A 22,244-nucleotide genomic window follows, 5' to 3' on the forward strand; every position below is an offset into this window, starting at 1 on the left:
TGTGGAAGTTAACAAGGAATTATTGCTCTAAAGGACTGAATTGCTGGGTTTGTCTTCAGATAAGATCAGTGACATCATCTGACTTACCAGATGTAAGAAGTTTCAGGGCGGTTAGAGATTTGGGCAAATGATTCTGCCTTCCAGATAGAATTAGATAATTCAGAGATCAAACCACAAGCAACTAATCTTTTCTTTCTGAGTTGCTGAAGCAAACAGGGGTAAGTAAGTTATGAACCTCAAGGAATTTTGACTGTTCTCATGTGCAGCCTTCAGAACAGCTCCTTTTTGTCACACAGTAATTATATTCTGCCATGTTTTTTTCTTTTTGAAAAATTATATCTATGGAATATTGGACTCAAAAAAGGCAAATGACACACACAGCATGCTTCAGATTGAATTATGAGACCACTCTTGAGAGAAATTTAATATTTTATTTTATAAAGGGAAGACGTTTCAGCAAGAACCACACTTTCTGGCTCTTCTCACTTTCCAGTGTTTTCTTTCACTGGTTGATTCTTTTTTTCGTGTGCTTCCTGCCCCACCCCCAACCCCCCCCACCGCCCCACCCCCGCTCTGCCCGGCATGTGAGATCTTAGCTCCCCAACCAGGGATTGAACCTGCGCCCCCTGCAGTGGAAGCGTGGAGTCTTAACCACTGGACCACTAAGGAAGTCCCCACTGGTTGGTTCTTATTTATCCTTTAGAACTCAACTTAAATTGCACTTCTCTGACACCCAAATTAATTTCAGCTCTTGCTTTTCTCCCCTCTTTTTTCTCACTTATCACAATTAGTTAATTGTGTATTTGTGTCTGTCTCTCCCTCCAAATTATTAGGTTCATGAAGCCATAGAACTTAATTTCTTTGTTCAGCACTGCATGCCCAGCTCTTGGCAGAGAACCTAGCACATAATAGGATGTAGTGATATGAAAAATAGGATATTTTAAAAATCATATTTCCATTCACACAGGTTCAAAGGTAGCCTTACTTTCTGCCTTGATCCTGAGGTTCATTCCTTATGGGAAGGGACAGGACTTCAGTTGGTTTGGAATTAAAAGCTGTAGTGACAAGAGCCTGAGCCCTCATTCCCACAGCAGTTTATTTCCGTGGGTATTCAGAATATCTGTGGCTGGACTGGGCAGTGGGAGCGTATATGCATAAACGTGTTAGAAGGAGAAAATCTTCATTAGATATGCTTCCAAACTGGTATTAAATTAGATGTGTCATCTGGTACCTTAAGTTTGGTTGCATATTTGTCTATAATTATTTTCAGTGCATGTCTCTTTTGGCATTGGATTCCGTTATCTTTAATTTCTAAACCCAAATGGTATTTACCATTATATAGAAAGTGTCCTGTAATTGGCTGAGTTGCTGTGGCAGTTAATCGAAACCGCGGATAGAGCTGGGTGTCCATTGTAATAGATGCTCCAAAGGATTGAGGTTAGTGGTAGCTTCTAATATGGTGGCTGTTATTTGCCCATTGCGTTCACTGCCATATAAAGTCCATGCCAAGGTGAGGCCAACATCCTTTTTTTTTTTCAGTTGAAGTACAGATGATGTACAATATTATATAAGTTACAGGTATAGGTATACAATATAGTGAGTCACAATTTTTAAAGGTTATACTCCATTTATAATTATTATAAAATATTGGCCATAATCCCAATATATGGGATATATGTTGTAAAATATATCCTTGTAGCTTATTTTATATATAATAGTTTGTACCCCTTAATCCCCTACCTCTTAATCCTCTACCTCTATGTTACCCCTCCCCTTCCCCTACTGGTCACCACTAGTTTGTTCTCTATATCTGTGAGTCTGCTTCTTTTTTGTTATATTCACTAGTTTGTTGTAATTTTTTTAGATTCCACATATAAGTGGTATCATACAGAATTTGCCTTTCTCTGACTGACTTATTTCCCTTAGCATAATACCCTCCAAGTCCATCCATGTTGCTGCAAATGACAAGATTTCCTTTTTTATGGCTGAATAGTATTCCACTGTGTGTGTGTGTGTGTGTGTGTGTGTGTGTGTGTGTGTGTGTGTATACATATCTTCTTTATCCATTCATCTGTTGATGGACACTTAGGTTGTTTCTATTATTAAAATATTTCTTGGTCTCAGCTCTGTTCTCACTATGTAGGGGTCTCAGGGTAGATGGAGTGCTATTTTGGGATAGCCATGCTGTCAATTAACCAAGATAGCTAGAACGTAAGGAAATCATTAATTATTATAAAGCAATAATAATTTAGATGATGTAATTTTATTTAAAATAAGACATTAAGATTAATTGAGTAGAGCAGAATTTTTAAATGGCCTTATTTATAGAAGTTGAGCATATTGAAACTGGGACTCCCCCTCCCCAATAAAATAATAAGACAGAAAAGAATTATGTAAAGTTCTCATTTAAATTTAGAGAAAAACATCATCCAAGCTGATAAATTAGACACTGTTATAATATGAAAAGGACATTGGATTGTCTAGTAGAGGCCTAGATTCGAGCTCTGATACTTGAAGTGGTGTAGATTTAAGGTAATTTTTTTCCTCTCTGAAATTGGGTTCATCAACAAAATAAAGATGATAATTCACTGGGTTTCTGTGACAATCAAGTGAGAATACCACCTCATTTATTGCCTAACATATACTTGGAACTCAGTAATGATTCTGCATCTCATTTTTCAAAATGAATACACAAAGAAATACAATTTTAAAAAAAAAACCTATGTTAAGACGTAATAAAGTGGTATATATTAAAAGAGTCATTTATATTAGCCATTTGAGAATTACAAATTAAAACCATGATGAGATACCACTACATGCCTATGAAAACAACTAAAATAGAAAAATGTTGACAGTAACTAATGCTGATGAGAATAAGGAAAAACTAGATAATTCACTCATTGCTTGTGGGAATGTAAAATGGTCCAGCCATTTACAAACAAAATAGTTTGGCAGTTTTTTACAAAGTTAACTGTAACACTAACGCGGCACTCACACTCCTAGAAATTAATCCTAGAAAAATGAAAATATGTTTACGCAAAACATCTATGCGCACATGTTCATTGCAGCTCTATTTGTAGCAGCCCAAAACAACAAATGTCCTTCAAAGGTAAATGGATAACTGTGGTACATCCATACCATGGAATACTACTCAGCAGTAAAAAGGAAGGAACTATATTGATGCACTCAACAATTTGGATGAATCCCAAGGCCATTATGCTTAGTGAAAAGAAGCCAGTCTCAAAAGTTCTGGAGAAGAGATCGGTGGTTGTCAGGGTTTGGGAGAGAAGAGGAAGTTAAGGAGCAGAACAAGGGAGTTCTTTGTAGTGAGAGAACAGTTTTGTATCTTGATTGTGTCGGTAGTTACATGCATTTCTATATGAGTGATAAAATTTCATAGAACTATACATACATACCCAAAAAAATGAGTTCATGCAAAAAATGGTGAAATCTAAGTCAGATGTTGTCTAGTTAATTGCCGATTTCCTGGTTTTGGTAATGTACCACAGTTATGTAAGAAGTTACCATTAAGGGAAGCTGGGTTATTGTGACATGGTACCTCTCTGCGTTATTTTTGCAATTTCTTGTGAGCTTATAAATATTTCAAAATGCAAAAGTTTTATTAGAGAGCCATTAATGTCTATTAAATTAGGAAAATATGTATAAATACTAACACCTGATGCTGGTATTATTATTTGATGCTGGTGTATTATAATCTATATTGCTGGTGGCAGTATAAAACTATAGAGTAATTTATGAACTGTGAAGTTCATAACTTTGACCTTCTAATCTCCATTTATGGTCATGTATCCTAAGAAAATAATGCCCCCAAAAGTAAACAATATAGATACTATAATTTGTAATAATAGAATATCCACATACCAAGAAAACGTCAGTATTCCAAGAGGTAGGTAACTAATTAAATTATGGCACACCTACTGACTGTAATATTGTTTAAATGATAAAGTGATAGGGACTTCCCTGGTGGTACAGTGGTTAAGAATCTGACTGCCAATGCAGGGGACACGTGTTCGAGCCCTGGTCCGGGAAGATCCCACATGCTGCATGGCAACTAAGCCCGTGCGCCACAACTACTGAGCCTACGCTCTAGAGCCTGTGAGCCACAACTACTGAGCCCTCGTGCCACAACTACTGAAGCCCATGTGCCTAGAGCCCATGCTCTGCAACAAGAGAAGCCACCGCAATGAGAAGCCCGCGCATTGCAACAAAGAGTAGCCCCCGCTCGCCACAACTAGAGAAAGCCCTGTGCACAGCAACAAAGACCCAATGCAGCCAAAAATACATAAATTAATTTTTTTAAGTGATAAACATATACTTTTATATACAAGAAATGCATGTGAAGAAATAAGTGCAATTTTATTTCTTTATGTTGCTTTAATATTTATACAATTCTACAACAATACCAAGGTATGGCCAATAGATTCATAAAATTAAAATTCATTTTGTTGAATGGTTATTTAATTTTTTAATTCTGACAATAATGATTATTTAAAATTCTTTCTTGAACTCTTGATCTTGTTTATTTCCAGTTCTGTCCACTTTGCCGTTTAGTACCTAATGAGAATCCAGGCAGCTTCAATGGCAGCTTAATAAGACATTTGCAAGTCAGTCACACTTTGTTTTATGATGATTTCATAGTAAGTATATTTTCTTACTTTTACATTATGTTTTTATGCTGTGTTTAGCTTACCTTTCTTAATCCAAGTGAGTAAGATTGTAGAGGAAAAAATGTATGTGTAGCTAAAATGTTAAGTATTAGCATTAAGTAGGAAATCATAAAAACATGCTGTTTTATAAACTGTTAATAGTGAAGTAGTTACCTGCCTTAGACAAAATCATTTTCTTTGTGATGTAAATAATTAGCCATCGTGTAAAGACCTAGATTTCACTTTCACATTATTTTAATTTCTACTCTAGTGCCTCCCAATATATGTTAATAGTTATAAGTTTTATGAAGTTAAAAACTTATATAGCTGAGAGGAAATCATATCGGTAAGGAAATGGCTCAGAGAATTTGCGTTCATTTTATAATATACTGAATGGCTAGTAACAGACATGACATTATCAATGTAGCGAGACACACGGGCTCTATTTTTAATTTAAATTCTATAAAACACAACTCTCGGGCTTCCCTGGTGGCGCAGTGGTTGAGAGTCCGCCTGCCGATGCAGGGGACACGGGTTCGTGCCCCGGTCCGGGAAGATCCCACATGCCGCGGAGCGGCTGGGCCCGTGAGCCATGGCCTCTGAGCCTGCGCGTCCGGAGCCTGTGCTCCGCAATGGGAGAGGCCACAACAGTGAGAGGCCCGCGTACCGAAAAAAAAACAACAAAAAACCGCAACTCTCGTGTTTATTGAACTTTTTTAAACGTTAAAAAAATTTATTATGAAAAAGTTTTAAACATATACAGAAGTGGGATAATATAATGAACCCCTGTATACCCATCAGCTACCCATCAATAACTACCAACTCATGGCCAATCTCATTATATTAAGGATTTTTTTAAGATGAAAGAAAAATGTGGTATAGTATGAATAGTTCTAATACTTGCGACCGTAGTTTCTGTTATCAGAAATGGTAATAACAAGCAAAAGGTTAACATAGCCTTTTTTCTATGCATTGTCATGTGAGAGTAATGCTTTGTCCCCTGAGTCCCTTTCAGCAAAGGGGTATTGCCTATCATGAGCGGAAAAATCACTCATAGCCATGTTCTGAAATAGTACATTTTATTGTTACGTTATCTAAATACATGAAATGTTAAGGGTTAAATTTGAATTTGCATATAATTTTCACATGATTTTGACTATTTTTATGCAGTTTCAAGATGGAATTTAATAATTGTTGAAGATTGTCATTGGAAATTTTTCTCCATGCATTCTGATCTGCCCACTATGATTATCCAGATTATCCAGGGAACCTGGGTTCTGACCTGGGTTTCAGTAACAGCCCTGTCACAGCTGTGTGACCTTAGGCAAGGCATTTAACATTGGAGCCTCTGTTTGTTCATTTGTTAAGTGAGGAGAGCAAAGTACATACTGCTTCCAGAAGCTCTTGTGGGAATTAAATGAGATAATGCATGTAGAGTGATTTGCAGTTAGGGCACGGATGTTAGGCAAACTGGAGATGGGGAGAGGGTAAATGGGAATATCAGGACCACTTGAAGAATCAAACAAACCACACTACAGAGGCTTCATATTCTTTCTTCCGTCTCTCAAATAATGTCTTTTCTGGCCACCAAGGCACACAAGCCCTCAACAGAGCCATGTGTTCTCATTTTTCATAACACGTAGGGGTTCCTCTTTATCTTAGCTCCATAAGACGTTCTAAAAGCCAGGTTGATTCCATGCCTGTCTTGGCTGTTCATGTTCAGTCCATTCTTCTCAAGATCATTCAAAGTATGACCCAGGGCTGGTCAGGAAGAAGCCACTTTGATGAGAATACTTTACACCCACTCAAAACCATATTCTTGGATGTGGAAGTGAGGTTGAAACAGTGTTCTTTGTTTTGATTTTTTGTTTCCTAAACTACCAAGTACTATGCTAGGCATTTTATGCAAATTATCTCATTTTATTCCTTGCAGCAACTTCTGTGAAGTGAGTACTATATCATTATCCTTACTTAGCTATGAAATATCTGATGCTCAAAGGTTAATAAATTGCCTCAGGACAACCTGGCATTGAGTCCAAATCTTGTGCTCTGCTGTGCTTTATAGCTTTCCTTTGGATTTCATTTATTTGCTTTTATGTCTTAGAGTGGACTTCCAATAAAGATTTTATTTTATTTTTTTAGTTTATTGGCGAAGAGGAGATGGTTTGCAGAGGATGGGGCTCTTAATACTTTTTGCTCTATTTATAGAATGTGCTGACCTAAAGTTTTGAATTCCGTTTCTACCATAGGGAAGCAAGGAGAAAGAGCGTTTTGTTTTCAACCTTTTTTTTTTCAAAACTAGATATTCAGTAGTACTGCTGGGATTGATGAGTCCTATGGGAATGTCTTAACTTTATGTGTCTTAACTATTACATGTCTTATCTATGGGAATGTCTTAACTATTATATGTTTATGTGGAGCATAGCACTCTGACAGGATTCGTACTGTTGACTAAAAACTACTAGTTAGATCAGATAAAAACTTTAAATTCCAGATCAAAACTATTTTACTATGACTGTAGCTAGTTAATTGATAGGCAGTAAAACTGAAATAGAAAATGCACAAGCCCCAAAGCAAAAGTCCTGGGTTCTATGAGTTTTTGTGGAAACTTGGACTAAATTCAGGGCTTCACTTTGCAAAATGAGGCATTGTCTTAACTCTCATCCTCCAATTTCTGAAAACTGTCATCTCTGACTGTATGTTTCTAATTATTTTTCTTTATTGTAGGATTTTAATATAATTGAGGAAGCTCTTATTCAAAGGGTTTTAGACCGGTCACTTCTGGAATATGTGAATCACTCGAACACCACATAATTGTATTAAAAGAAAAGGGAAGGAGATCGTACAATTGCACCATTTTTTTCAAGATGCTGCTTGAAGAACTGGAGGGAAACTGTCAATGTTTGATGGGCAAAAAAGTGTACAACACAGTTATATGTTTGTCCATGTTTATTGTTATACTGCATTTTAAAACTGCTTTCATTTTGGTGGTTTAGGTCTGTTTTACATTCTTGAGTTTCTCAGACACTTAACAGCAAAAAAAAGTCTCCATCAGCCATTAATATATGGAAGAGAACATAAGGCTGAGTATGTGGGTGAAGGATCTATATTTGCAAATTGGATGACATTGTGTGTAATGCTACATATTGATAACTTCCCTCATGGTTGGTCAAATAACTAATCTTTGTTCTATGGTGAGTGAAACAAAGTGTGGTCATTCAAGGAAATGTGAAATCTCTTCTAGAGTTCACGTTCTAACCGCTAATAGAATAAAAGGAATAACCTTGTATGGAGTAGGAAAGGAAAATTTTGGCAGTTGACAACATCCATTTAACCAAATTGTATAACATAATACTGTAATAAAATAAATTTCATGTTAGGAATGTATACTTAATGCTTTGATTTTTTATAACTATGCACACATAAGAATTTGATTTTATATTTTTCAAATATTTGTAGCTTATTATTTAGAAATATTTCTATAATACAGGCAACTTCTTAAGAACCGTCAGCTGATATTTACAGTAGAAGTATTCACATCCATAATTTTTAGTGGAAAATCCTAAGGGCTTTGATTTTTTTTAATTTTATCTTTTAGGAAAATTATAAAATAAACAAATACTGAAAACCAAACAGAAAATATATAGCTTATTACATTCTCATAAGGAAACATTCTTTTAGAACTCTGCCAGTCACCTTCGATGTCTTCTCTGTGTCCTGTCACAGTTAACAAACCTCTTCCTCAACCCCACAAAAGTAAACACTACATTGATTTTAATAGTACTCACTTCCTTGCGTTTCTTTCTTAGTTTATCCCCCAAGTGTGTGTCTCTACACACTAGCTTTTAATCTTTCTGGGTTTCTCCTTCTTTCTTTTCCTTAAAATTTACCTACAGAAGAACCTGGTTTTATAAATTTCCCACTGTCTATATTTTGTTAATTGCATACTCATGGCACAATTCAGCATGTTCTTCTATCCTCTGGATATTGACACATGGATCCAGAGATCTGAGCAGACTCAGGTTCAACCTTTTGGCCAGACCATAGATCATGGTGTATTCTTTCAACAGAGGGCGCAGAATGTCTGGTTCCCTCTTGGGATGTCAGCTGAAATTGATACTCAGTGTCTAGATCCATTGATTTGTTGTGGGTTGGAGAATATTCTATCATTTCTTTTTCATTTATTAGTTGGAACAGTTTTATAAAGAGGTGTTTCCCCATATCTACTATTTGGTTAACCAGTGGTCAAGTTCATATAGGAAAGGGAAAATAAACTTGAATTTTCCCCTTTATTTACCAAATTTCAAGATAATAAACTTGTTTTCTATCATCCTCTGTAGATCACTTTTTTTAAGTGTTGTGAACTCATGGATTCAAACATATTTGATAGGCTTTAATCCATTTCACATACTGCCTTATTAAAGCCCAAATTGTCCTATCTTTGGTCATTGGGGGCCTTATCAAGTTGACTCTGAGTCCTTTTGATACTACTCTAGCAGTCTTTACTGGCTTCCTTGTAGTCTCGTATGACAGACTATTCCAGGCTCAACTTGGATGTTTCCTGCCCCAGACCTGGTATCAGCCATTTCTCTTAATGAGCCTGGTTACTTTCAGTGAGAAATAGTGCTTCAGAACTGTAATTGTGACTGTTAAGTTCACTGTGGCTATATTGGTCTTTGTTTCTAGGAGAGAGCTAGGAAATATCCTTTTTTTTAAGATAAAACACTTATTCATGAGTTCATTTTGATACTTGCAAATCAAATTAAGTACTACAGGGTTTTTGCCTAGTCTTTTCTATTACATTTGTGTCTCTTGTTTTTCTCTACTGAGAATCTTGGTCTTCAAGGACACAGGAATATCCCACAATTATTCGTTTCCTTCATCTACTTTATGCATGCAACAGTCTCAGAATAATAATACTAATAAACCATCACCAGTATGATAGCTGGTACAATTAAAAATGTTTTTCATTTGTTCTCCCTAATCTCCTATTTTTTTTTTTTCCTAATCTCCTATTTTTTAAAGTTGTACTATGTCAACATTTTCAAGGAATTCCCTGGCGGTCCAGTGGTTAGGACTCTGTGTTCTCACTGCCCAGGGCCCGGGTCTGACCCCTGAACGGGGAGAACTAAGATCCTGCAAGCCGCATGGCGTGGCCAGAACAAAAAAAAAAAATGTTCTTTTTGTTTTGTTTTGTTTTTTTGCGGTACACAGGCCTCTCACCGTTGTGGCCTCTCCCGTTGCAGAGCACAGGCTCCAGATGTGCAGGCTCAGCGGCCATGGCTCATGGGCCCAGCTGCTCCGCGGCACGTGGGAACTTCCCGGACCGGGACACGAACCCGTGTCCCCTGCATCGGCAGGCGGACTCTCAACCACTGCGCCACCAGGGAAGACCAAAAAAAAACGTTTTTTGAGAACCTATTGGTGTAACATACAATACTCTCTTCTATCCCCCATTTAGCTTAGTTCTTCAAGTACCTGTATGTTTAGTGCTTGCTACAACTCCTTATTTGATGGCTCCGTTTTTCATATTTGGCTCTCTAATGACAAATCCAGGACATAGAGTAATATTTCCATCTTGAAGGCAAGCAAAGAAGCTACGAAGATGCGTGATTTCAGCTCCTGAGGATAAAGTGTTACTTGGTTGTGGTTAGCTTCTTAACTGTAATCGTCTATAAACATCTTTGTTACTTACGCGTAAATGTAGTCATAGCCATGTTCCCCAAAATTTTCTATAGTAAATTATCCATTACTTCTTAAAAGCCTTGCTTACCATTCTGCCATCCACCGCAAGGTAATTAGAAAAACGTAAAGCTGGGTGAAACCTAGAGGGCCATATTTCCTCCCTTTTAGATACTAGTTTCAAGCTTGCTTTTCACAGCTGCTAACAAGTAACAACAGATTTTTAGTTTCACCACCTCTCTTCCTACAGTTTGGATGGCTCAACCAGTAAAGCAAAACCTATTGGACAACAAGGGCAAAAGGAGAGGAACTTTTAAGAGGTAATCATTAGATTGAAAATATAGTCCCGGAAGAATAAAAGAATATATTTCTGAGTATTAGTACTCACTATCCAGAAAATAAATTTTTGTTAATTCCAAGCAATATAAAAGGCATCTTTAAATCTGTAAAACTTGAAAAAAACTTCAAAACTGTATTTTGAGTAAAGCTTTAAGTCACCTGCCACTGTTAAACCTCAGTGCAGCAATTCTACATCCTGTCCCTGGATATCCCTTATAATTTTGCCCCCTACGGGACAAACCAGGTGCTGGCCACCTGAATTATTTTGCCTTTTGAATTATTTTGAGTTCTAAAATAGTGAAGTGCAACTATTATTCATTGTTTCACTGTGCCTTTAACCTTTTATTAAAAGGAATTTATAATTCATTGTTTTAAAAAACGAAAACCAATATTTGAAGCTGTTGACTAAGCAAAAAATTTCACTCCTTTTTTTTAATAGCACCTCAAGGTGCCAATTTTTTAAGGCCTTATGAGGGAAAAACTGATTGACATATTATTCTTTAAAAACTAAATTCTTCTAATCCTACAAAAACCTATGGAGATTTTCCTTTTACTTTTTTTTTTTTTTTTTTTTTGCACGGTACACGGGCCTCTCACTGTTGTGGCCTCTCCTGTTGCAGAGCACAGGCTCTGGATGCGCAGGCTCAGCGGCCATGGCTCATGGGCCCAGCCGCTCCGCGGCATGTGGGATCTTCCCGGACCGGGGCACGAACCCGTGTCCCCTGCATCGGCAGGCGGACTCTTGACCACTGCGCCACCAGGGAAGCCCTCCTTTTACATAATTTTTTCACCCAAGTTTCTAAAATGTATATTTAGAAATTGGATTGGGAATCTACGGTGAAGATAGTTCCAGGTCAGATCTAAAAGATCCTGGCTCTAATGATGTTACTTTATTACTTTTACTGGGTGCTAAGTGTCCTTTGTTTTCAAGCGAGCTTACAACAGTTACTGAACACATTTAACATATAATTAGTACCTTCAAGTAACATTGAAATTATTTTAAAAAGTCACTAAGAGATTCATCCTTTTATTATTCAACTGCAAAAAATAAATCTGTATAATGATCAGAAATTAAAATGTACAATTCCTTTTCTTCTGTAAATATGTGTTATTGTGAGAAATAAAGAATGGCAGGACCATTGCTTTCATTAAAATATCTACTGTGTCTGTTCTTAAACATGGTTCTTGATAATTTTTTACATCTAATACCCTTTTATGCTTTTAAACCTCATATGTTGTTTAAATTGTCATCATTCAGCAATATCTATCCTGAAAATATACTTTCATTTAGGCCAGTAGTTCTCAAAAGGGAGCAATTTTGCCTCCTAGGGGACACTTGACAATGTCAAGACATTTGGGGTTGTCATAACTGTGATGTGCTATTGCCCAGGATGTGGATCAAAGCCAGGGATGCTACTCAACATTCTACAGTGCACAGGACAGCCCCTCACAGCAAAGGATTACCCTTCCTGTCAATAGTGATGAGGTTTAGAAACCCTGGTTTGAGTCAAGGTAAAGCTGAGCATCATGGAGTTATTATTGGCTCTGCTTCCGAGGGACTCCATTGAAATTTAAAAGGCAAGATGAAGATGAATTTTGTATCTCTTATCCCTGCTAAATACATACTAAGTTTGGGGTGGCTATAGCTGTCATATGTACCCCAGTTCAGAATATACTAAAACATAAGAAAGTTTTTTTGGATTTTTTCACAAGAAGAGGAACAGGCCAGATCACAGGTCTTAATAGCATGACCTCTGATGACTGTTTGCTGAGTGACATCCTAAAAGATACCGGGAACCCAGAATGGTTTGGGAAGACTTACTTTCATCACTTAGGTTAGAGTTATTGAAGTAAATACGGTAAAATGGGACTTCCCCGGTGGCACAGTGGATAAGACTCCGTACTCCCAATGCAGGGGACCCAGGTTTGATCCCTGGTCAGGGAACTAGATCTCACACGCATGCCACAACTAAGGAGCCCTAGTGCTGCAACTAAGGAGACGGCGAGCCACAACTAAGACCTCGCGCAAACAAAAAATAAATAAGGTAAATATATAACAGAGGGACACCTATGTCTGAGATCCTTGAGGCTAAGAAATATTTAAGCTTTTATCTTATGTCTAGAAAAATCATCTGGTATTTTATTTTAATTTTTTTTTTTTGCGGTACGCAGGCCTCTCACTGTTGTGGCCTCTCCCGTTGCGGAGCACAAGCTCCGGGCGCGCAGGCTCAGCGGCCATGGCTCACGGGCCTAGCTGCTCTGTGGCATGTGGGATCTTCCCGGACCGGGGCACGAACCCGTGTCCCCTGCATCGGCAGGCGGACTCTCAACCACTGCGCCAACAGGGAAGCCCTCATCTAGTATTTTAATCCTGCAGGCTTCAGAGAAGACCATACACGGGTCTTGATTAGGGCTAATCATTGCCCCAAAGCAGCCATTTAAAAGGCCCATGGAACTTACCTGGTGGTCCAGTGGTGAAGAATCTGCCTTCCAATGCAGGGGACATCCGTTCCATCCCTCTTCAGGAAACCAAGATCCCCCATGCCGTGGGGCATCTAAGCCCGTGCTTAGCCCAAAACTACTGAGCTCGTGAGCCTCAGTGAGAGAGCCCACGTGCTGCAACTATAGAGCCCACGCACTCTGGAGCCCAGCGCTGCAACTAGAGAGAGAAAACCCGCATGCCACAACTAGAGAGAGAAAACCCGCATGCCACAACTAGAGAGAAGCCCGCGCGAGGCAATGAAGAGCCCGCGCACCACAATGAAAGATCCTGCATGCCTCTATGAAGATCCCATGTGCTGCTGCCACTAACACACAGCACAGCCAAAAAATAAAATAAATTAATTAATTAAATGTTTAAATAAATAAATATGTTTTATTTATAAATAAATAAATAAATTATTTATTTATAAATTATTTATTTATTTATAAATAAATAAATATGTTTAAATAAATAAATAAAAATGTTTAAATAAAATAAAAGGCCCAGTGGGGACTTCCCTGGTTGTCCAGTGGTTAAGACTCCACGCTTCCATTGCAGGGGGCACGGGTTCGATCCCTGGTCGACGAACTAAGATCCTGCATGCCATGTGGTACGGCCGAAAAAAAAAAAAAAAGGGCCCAGTGAAGGTGAAACAGAGATTCGTCAAGATAGATTAGGTCATGCTTCGATTACAAACAACCCCCAAATCTCAGCAGTCACCCAAGGTCTACTGTGGATCTTGGCTCTTCTCCAGGCAGCTGTTCTCCAATCTCAGAATTCTGCCTTACTTTGATCTCATAGCATTTATATATGACCATGTGCCTCTCCAGCCACCCCTCACCACAACGGACTGGAGAATAGGTTACAGAGGTCATTTCCACTCACATTTCATTGGCCAAGGAAAGTAATGGCCACACGTAATTTCAAGGCATTGGAGAAGTGCAATTTCAGGTAGAAGAGAACTGGATTTTGGGATATAATATTAATGCCAACCATGGAGGTACAAGCCGAGAAGAGCTGACAGAGAAGCAGAGGTCCATAGGGGAAAAGTCTTAAAAATATCTTTGAAAAGGAGGGGTGAAAGTCAAAATGAGACTGGGTTTTTAAAAACAGGAAATAATATTCTTTTTTGCCATGGTAATTTTTTCATTAATTTTATTCACAATTGGGGATCAGTTTACCAAATGAAAAACCTGTCCATTTCTCAAACATAAGACAATAATTTCTTTTTTGAATCATTTTTCTTATTTATTAAAAGAAACACCAAGTGCATTCTCAGTCTTTACCATTGTATTTTCTCAGTATACTTGTGTACCTTCATCAGAACCACTTGGGTTACTTGGTATAACTGCATTTTTCTCAGCCCTCGCCAGATGTACAGAATTAGAATGTCTGAAATTCTGATGGATTCATCAACAAGTCATCAAAATGCATTCAGATCTATCAATTTCTCACTGTCTCCACAATTACAATTTTAATCTAAACCATCATCATCTGCTTCCTGGATCCCTGTAGTAAACGTCCGGATGGCCTCCCTCCACTTATGGCATTATGGACCATTATCCATAGAGCAGTCAGAGAGATCTTCAAAAGCATAAATCTGATCCCACCCCCTTCCCACTGCTTAAAATGCACCAAGGGCTTCCCATTGTTACTGGAATAAAGTCTAAACGCCTTTCCATTCCCTTCCAAAGTTCCTCATGATCTGGCCCCTGCCTATCTTTCCAGTTTCATCTCCACTCTCTCCTTTAATCCCTACGTTTCAGCCACACTCGTCTTTAGGTTAAGCACACCAAAATTAGTGGTTCCTGCACCTTGGCACCTTCTATTCCTTCTGTTTGAAAAGCCCTTTCCCAGAGTTAGACATGGCTGCCTTCTAATCTTTAACTCCCAGATCTAATGTCATCTTCTCATAAAGGATTTTTCTCATAATTCTAGCCAAAGTCATTTCCCCCTTTTGTCTATTACCCTATTATAGTTTCTTCTTAACTGCTATTAGAATTTGAAATTAGCTTACATGTTTATTTTCATTTTTATTGAGTGTCTCCCCTCTCTAGAATATAAATTCTTTGAGTGCAGGTATACACCACTAATCTACCCAACATCTTAATGTGCATCTTAAGACAAAACCAAAAACAGTGGCACATGGTAAGTACTTAGTAAATATTTCTGCTAATCTATCATTATAGTTATGATGATATAAAAACATGTAAAAACATAATGTTTTTATCACATGGAGTTCACAAGAGTGATAAAAAATATTAAAACCCTAGTAATCTAGCTCATAGTCTTCATGAAACCAAGAAGTGTAAATTAATTCGTTAGTAAGAATACCTCAATATTTTTTTATAGTCAGCTTAGCAGACTATAAAAAAATACCATAGGCTGATAAGAAAGATTGAAATAATGCCATTTGCAGCAACATGGATGGACCTAGAGATTATCATGCTAAGTGAAGTCAGACAGAGAAAGACAAGTACCATATGATATCACTTTTATGTGGAATCTAAAATATGACACAAATGAACTTATTTACAAAACAGAAACAGATTCACAGACATAGAAAACAAACTTAAAGTTGCCAAAGGGGAAAGCGGGTGGAGGGATAAATTTGGAGTTTGGGATTAGCAGATACAAACTATTATATATAAAATAGAAAAACAACAAGGTCCTACTGTATAGCACAGGGAAATACATTCAATATCCTATAAGCCATAATGGAAAAGAATATATATATATACACATATATATATGTGTGTATATATATATATATATATATATATATATATATAGCTGAATCAGTTTGCTGTACACCAGAAACTAACAACATTGTAAATCAACTATACTTCAATTTTTAAAAAAAAACCGTATGGGAATTCCCTGGTGGTCCAGTGGCTAGGACTCCAAGCTTTCACTGCTGAGGGTGTGGTTCAATCCCTGCTCAGGGAACTAAGATCCCACAAGCTGCAGGATGTGGCCAAAAAAGAAAAGAAACAAAAAAAATACCATAGGCTGGGTGGCTTAAACAATAGACATTTATTTCTCACAGTTCTGGAGGCTGGGAAGTCCAAAATCTAGGTGTCAGCAGATTTTGTTATTGGTGAGGGCCCTCCTTCTGGCTTGTTGATGGCCACCTTCTTGCTGAATCCTCATGGCAGAGACAGTGAGCTCTGGTCTCTTCCTCTTCTTATAACAGTACTAATCTGCTCAGGACCCCATCTAAACCTAATTACCCTCAAAGATCCACCTCCAAATACCATCACATAAGGGGTTAGGGCTTCAGCATGAATTTTTGGGGACACAAACATTCAGCCCATAACAATAAGTATGCAATAATATAAATATAAATAAGAATAGAGAGAAATAGCTAGTAAAACACACATATAAAACATGCAAATACAGTAATTAAAGATATTAATTTGAACTCTATAGTGATGTATTATTTTTCTATCTTAACACAATGTCTGACATAGTGTAAGCTCTCAGTAAATATTTTTTGAATCAGTCTATTAGCAAATTTCTCAACTGATGGTCCCCCATGCAAAGAAGATGTGGAGGAACTGGCACACTGGGATGGTGTTAGTGGTAGAATTTACACATTACAAAGCAACTTGGTAGTGGCATCTTACCTCTCATAATAAATTTCATAATTTCTCTGAGAAGACTTCTTTGAGCTATCCAAGCAGAGTCAATCACACCATCCTTTATATCACTAGACCACACTATCTCTGGACCACACCTCCATTGCTATAGATACCATATTATATTTCTTTGTTTATATGACTGATACTCATGAGATTGGGCATTCCTTAAGGGCGAGGGTTACATTCACAGGACCTTACTAGAAACTCAATACATGTGTCTTAGTTTGCTAGGGCTGTCATAACATAACACCATACACTGGGTGGCTTAGACAGAAATTTATTTTCTCACAGTTCTGGAGGCTGGAAAGTCTGCCATCAAGGACCTTCAGGGTTCAGTTTCTGGTGAGGGGTCTCTTCCTGGCTTACAGACAGTCACATTCTCACTGTGTCCTCACATGGCAGAGAGAGTGAGCAAGAGATCAAGTATTCTAGTGTCTCTTCTTATAAAGGCACCAATCCCGTCATGAGAGCACCACCTTCATGACCTCACCTAACCCTCATTACCTCCGAAATGTCCTGTCTACAAATACCATTACATTGGGGATTAGGGTTTCAACATATGCATTTGAGGGAGACAGAAAATCAGGCCATAACAATATGTTTGTTGAACGGAAAAATGAGTGGTTGACAAGTGGATCAGAATACTCATGTTAGCTCCTCAGTATATCCTTTCCTCACTAATAAAGTCTATATGGGGAGCAAAATTATAGTAAAAAGAGCAACTTTATGTCTGAATTTGCTCATCACTATTTCCCCAGAACTTAGCACAGTGCATCTATGGGCACTCAATAAATATCTGATGAATAAATTAGTGAATAAATTGTAGTTTGAGAAGCATAGGCAAGATGTTCTTAACGAATAAAGTCTTCAAGCCAGGTGCAGCTCTTCTTTTTAGAGATAGACTTGTCAAGTGAGCCAAACTACTAGGCAGCTTCTCTCCTAGACAGAGTTTTAAAGCAGTGAGCAGTCCAGTAACATAGCTCCTACAGGACAAGCAGTATTATTTCACGTTCATTCGGTGATATTAGAGGTATTGCACTAATTCTGAAGGACAACTGTACATTGTATTTTACAGTTGCTGAGTTTAACTTGCTCCAGATTATACAGTGTAGTAATTTGCTGCAGAGTTACTGTAGACAACTAAATAAAACCCAGGTAATCAGATAAAATGAAGGAAATGTTTAGTTCTTATATCTACTATATTTTGATATGCCTCTAAATGTATTTCACCTTGTCCCCTTGACACATCCTTAATACATGCAAGAAGGTCAGAGTCTTATATATAAAATCATACTATGCTTTGACAGTATTTCAAGAGCGTGTTCTCCAGAAATTTCAGTCTCAAGGCTTTTTGATTTTAAAACTACCTTAGGGGGATTCCCTAGCGGTTCAGTGGTTAAGACTCTGCACTTCCATTGCAGGGGGCACGGGTTCAATCCCTGGTTGGGGAATTAAGAAACTGCAAGCCAAGTGGCACGGCCAAAAATTTGTAACGAAATTTTTTTCCTAAAGTAGTCAAACTCTTAGAAACAGAAAATAGAATGGCTGTTGCCAGGGGACAGAGGAAGGGTGAAAAGAGGAATTATTCAATGGATATAGAGTTTCAGTTTTGCAGGATGAAAAAGTTCTAGAGACCTGTTGCATAGCATAACAAGGTACATATAGTTAACACTACTGAATCGTACAGTTAAAAATGGTTAAAATGGAAAAATTTTTTAAATTTATTTATTTTTAAAATTATTTTATTTATTTATTTTTGGCTGCATAGGGTCTTCGTTGCTGCACGCGGGCTTTCTCTAGTTGCAGCAAGTGGGGGCTACTCTTCGTTGCATTGCACAGTCTTCTCATTGTGGTGGCTTCTCTTGTTGCGGAGCATGGGCTCTAGGCACGTGGGTTTCAGTAGTTGTAGCACACGGGCTCAGTAGCTGTGGTGCACGGGCTTAGTTGCTCCATGGCATGTGGGATCTTCCTGGAGCAGGTCTCAAACCCATGTCTCCTGCATTGGTAGGCGGATTCTTAACCACTGCGCCACCAGGGAAGCCCAAAATGGAAAATTTTATGCTTTTTTTTTAACCATAGTCAACAAACAAACAAACAAAATTGGTATGTGGGTAAACCAAATACCAATTTATATGCCAAATATATAGTTCCATGCCTCCCAGTTTGGGAAATTACAATTGTTGGTGAAATTTAGGAAAGAAGTATCATGTCACTGGTGAAGCCCTTGAGGTTTCAAAAATAAAGTATTTAAATATAGAGACTGAACAATGCTTCTCCCTGTTGCTTTTGTTTCCCCACCCCCAGGTCTCTCTCCAGACTTCCGATGAAACTTAAAGCACACAGCTTTGTTTGCTTGTTTTTTCCCCCATTTGCAGTTGTACATTCTCTTAGATATTTACTGATTTGAGTTGCCAGTCTGAGTTAGCATCACTTCTTTATAGGAATTTTGATGGAACTCTTAGGACGAGAAGGCAGTTCTTGTTTTTGTTATGGGTACTGTTGAAACCGAGCAGGATCCTGTGGGACCCTCCCAGGTACAACAGCCTTTCTGTGTCTCCCCATTTCTTGTTTGTAGGAAAAAGACTTCAGCTTCTTAGACCTGCTTTGAGTTCCAAAGGGCAGATTCAAACTGTTACTAATCAGGGAAATGAGGGAATGCAGAAACAAAGGAAAAGCAGTCAGAAAGAATAGTGCAGCGATGGGACAGAGTTCTGGTTCCTCCTAGGGGGGGATATGCATAGCAGTCTGGTATATATCTCTGAGCTCTTCTACAGAAACTAAGGCCCCCATTCAGTGTGGAGGATGGTGACTTCAGGCTGGGCACAAGCATGTGGACACCAGAATGATTGGAGCCAGAAGGCTGATAATTGGGATTCCTGGAACGCCACCCTGTTACCTTACCACCAACCAATCAGAAGAAAGTCATACACCCTGCAGCCCTCCCCGCAAATTTTGCCAATAAAAACTCTTCCCCAAAAACCATAAGGGAGTTTGGGCTTTTTGAGCTCGAGCTGTCCGTCTCCTTGCTTGGCTCCGCAACAAACCTTTCTCTGCTCCAAACTCTGATGTTTCTGCTTGTTTGGTCTCACCGTGCACCAGGCACAGGAATTTGGGTTTGACAACACTGTTGTTGTTGTTTTTCACACTAAATACCCTGAGCTTAAATAATTTCGCCTTTGGGGACCACCAGGAGGGAAGAGTTTGCCTGAAGCAAACTAGAGGACAGACTTCCAGCAAGTTCCAACAGCATGGTGCCACAGTGACTTCTCTGCCACCCTGTGAGCCACAGCTGGGCCCTTCTCCAGCAAGATCTGGACAAAGGTCTGGAGGTGGAGGTAGAGTCCTTCTTTGGGTACTCTATCTCAACCCTGTATTATTATTTTTTTTCTTTTAAATACGGAATGCATCATGAATTCGAGTGTCATCCCTGCACAGGGGCCATGCTAATCTTCTCTGTATTGTTCTGATTTTAGTACATGTGCTGCTGAAGAAAGCACTCAACTCTATATTCTTTAGAATTCGCTTTTTTTACTTTAATTTTTGTTGGAGTATAGTTGATTTAGCATGTGGTGTTAGTTTCAGGGGTCCAGTAAAGTGAATCAGTTATACATATGTCCACTCTTTTTTAGCTTCTTTTCCCATATAGACCATTACAGAGTACTGAGTAGAGTTCCCTGTGCTATACAGTAGGTCCTCATTAGTTTTCTATTTTACCTATAGTAGTGTGTATATGTCAATCCCGATCTCCCAATGTATCCCCTCCCCCTTTACTTATCATGTTAATCCCCTAGTAGAGTTAAAAATTCTTCATATTAAACTTTCTCTGTTCAAATGATTGTTGGTTCAAATCTCTTTCCTGATTGGACCCAGACTGAAAATCAGAGACTGTTACATTGTCCTGAGTACCTTCAATAAAGTACAACAAGAAATTTGCATGCTCTCATTGAGACTTTCCTGGATGCAGGTAGAGAAAAAGAAGAATTGGAAAGTGAGAATGCTGAGGTCCAACTCAAGAAAGTAATCATCTGCTGGACCAAAGTGAAGAGCTCAAGTTCCCTGATTCCCTTCCCTTTCTGTGCGTAAGATTACACTGTTGACTGAGAAAGGGTGAGATCCTGGCCACTGGGGAGGAATGAATGGAGGATTGGGGGTACCCTGCCTTGCTGAGCTGTACCACAGTGCCACGCACTGGCTCCCCTCCTGACAAACAGGATGACAATGCCATGGCAAAGTATATTGGACTGGAATTCAGTCTGGGGGGTAGAGTGATATTCTAGAAGACAGAGAGCAAGAGTTCTCTGCCAGCCCAGCCAGTTTCTCCATCTACACTGTCCTAAGACAAAGCTTGTCAAACAGAGTGCCCTGGATAAGTGTTATCCCCAGAGTTGCTGCTAACAAATAGAAAATCTGAGGGTCGCCCAGTCTTGTCTTCAATTTAGCAGCCCCATGACCTGACACATTTTTTGGTGTTTACTGTGAGGAAGTTCCCCTAAAATGAAACTGATAAACAGATGACTACAGTTTTATCAGAAATGTAGCACCAGCAGAAACCCAACCTGTGACAGGCCTGTGATTCATTAAAATCAACAGGGCAGCATTTACCAAAATTCATCAAACTAGATGATCAAAGTAGGTGCATTTTCTCATACATAAATAATACTTCAATAAAGCTGATTTTTAAAAATAAATAAAAAGTAAAAATAAAATCAATAAGGCAGAATGTCCTAATTCCTTAGAGTCTCAAGAAGAGTCTCATTTTGGTACCCCAATACCTTTAACAAAAAAATGAATTGCAAATGAGATAGACGCCTTCCTTCTCCTTAGACAGGCTAGTCTATGCTAATGTCCTTTTAGGTGTTCCCCTGGCAACAGTAATTATCCCAGCAGGTAATATCGGAGACCCAGATTCATTGACAACGGGATTCTCACCACTCTCAAGTCAACCATGAGACTCAGTTGTTCTCTGCTTTGCTTCATTAACTCTGTCCAACAGCAGACGGTACATATTCTATGGTTCCTTCTCCTTTCTCCACGTTCTAAATGGAAATTCTTATTGTACTTGTATTTGTTTTGCATTGTGGCACATGAGAGATGGTTGATAGGGATTACATTTATGATTTAGCCTAAGACTGCAGGATGGGACTTCCCTGGTGGTCCAGTGGGTAAGACTCCAAACTCCCAATGCAGGGGACCAAGGTTTGATCCCTGGTTGGGGAACTAGATCCCACGTGCATGCCTCAACTAAAACTTGGCACAACCTAAATAAATAAATAAATAAATAAATATTTTAAAAAATTCACTACCATATGCAGAGAGTGAGAAAGCAAATGTGGCAAAATATTAATTTAAAAAAAAAACACTGCAGGATGATGAGATATTAAAATTGGACCGGGGAATTCCGTGGCCATCCAGTGGTTGGGACTCGGAGCT

At 38.5% G+C, this 22,244-nt stretch overlaps 1 protein-coding gene and 1 non-coding gene across 3 annotated transcripts in view; one reads left to right on the plus strand and one right to left on the minus strand.

The window, feature by feature from the left end:
• The window catches only part of RNF125 (ring finger protein 125), a 41,165-nt gene extending 29,323 nt beyond the window's left edge, over window positions 1–11,842 (plus strand). For both annotated transcript variants that reach the window (XR_012325367.1, XM_004328760.4), the window contains 2 exons: window positions 4,551–4,658; window positions 7,395–11,842. Coding sequence is in view for 1 of the 2 variants with exons in the window: in XM_004328760.4 (XP_004328808.1) it covers window positions 4,551–4,658; window positions 7,395–7,481 (195 nt within the window). In the remaining variant the exon portion in view is untranslated. The remainder of the gene's footprint in view (window positions 1–4,550; window positions 4,659–7,394) is intronic.
• An 8,362-nt stretch (window positions 11,843–20,204) lies between these two features.
• On the minus strand, window positions 20,205–20,311 carry LOC117307762 (U6 spliceosomal RNA). Its single transcript, XR_004521641.1, has one exon. It is a non-coding gene; the product is annotated as a U6 spliceosomal RNA (small nuclear RNA).
• Window positions 20,312–22,244: the final 1,933 nt, after the last annotated feature.

The sequence above is a fragment of the Tursiops truncatus genome, chromosome 13, assembly GCF_011762595.2.
Source record: "Tursiops truncatus isolate mTurTru1 chromosome 13, mTurTru1.mat.Y, whole genome shotgun sequence".
NCBI classification, from domain to species: Eukaryota; Metazoa; Chordata; class Mammalia; order Artiodactyla; family Delphinidae; genus Tursiops; species Tursiops truncatus.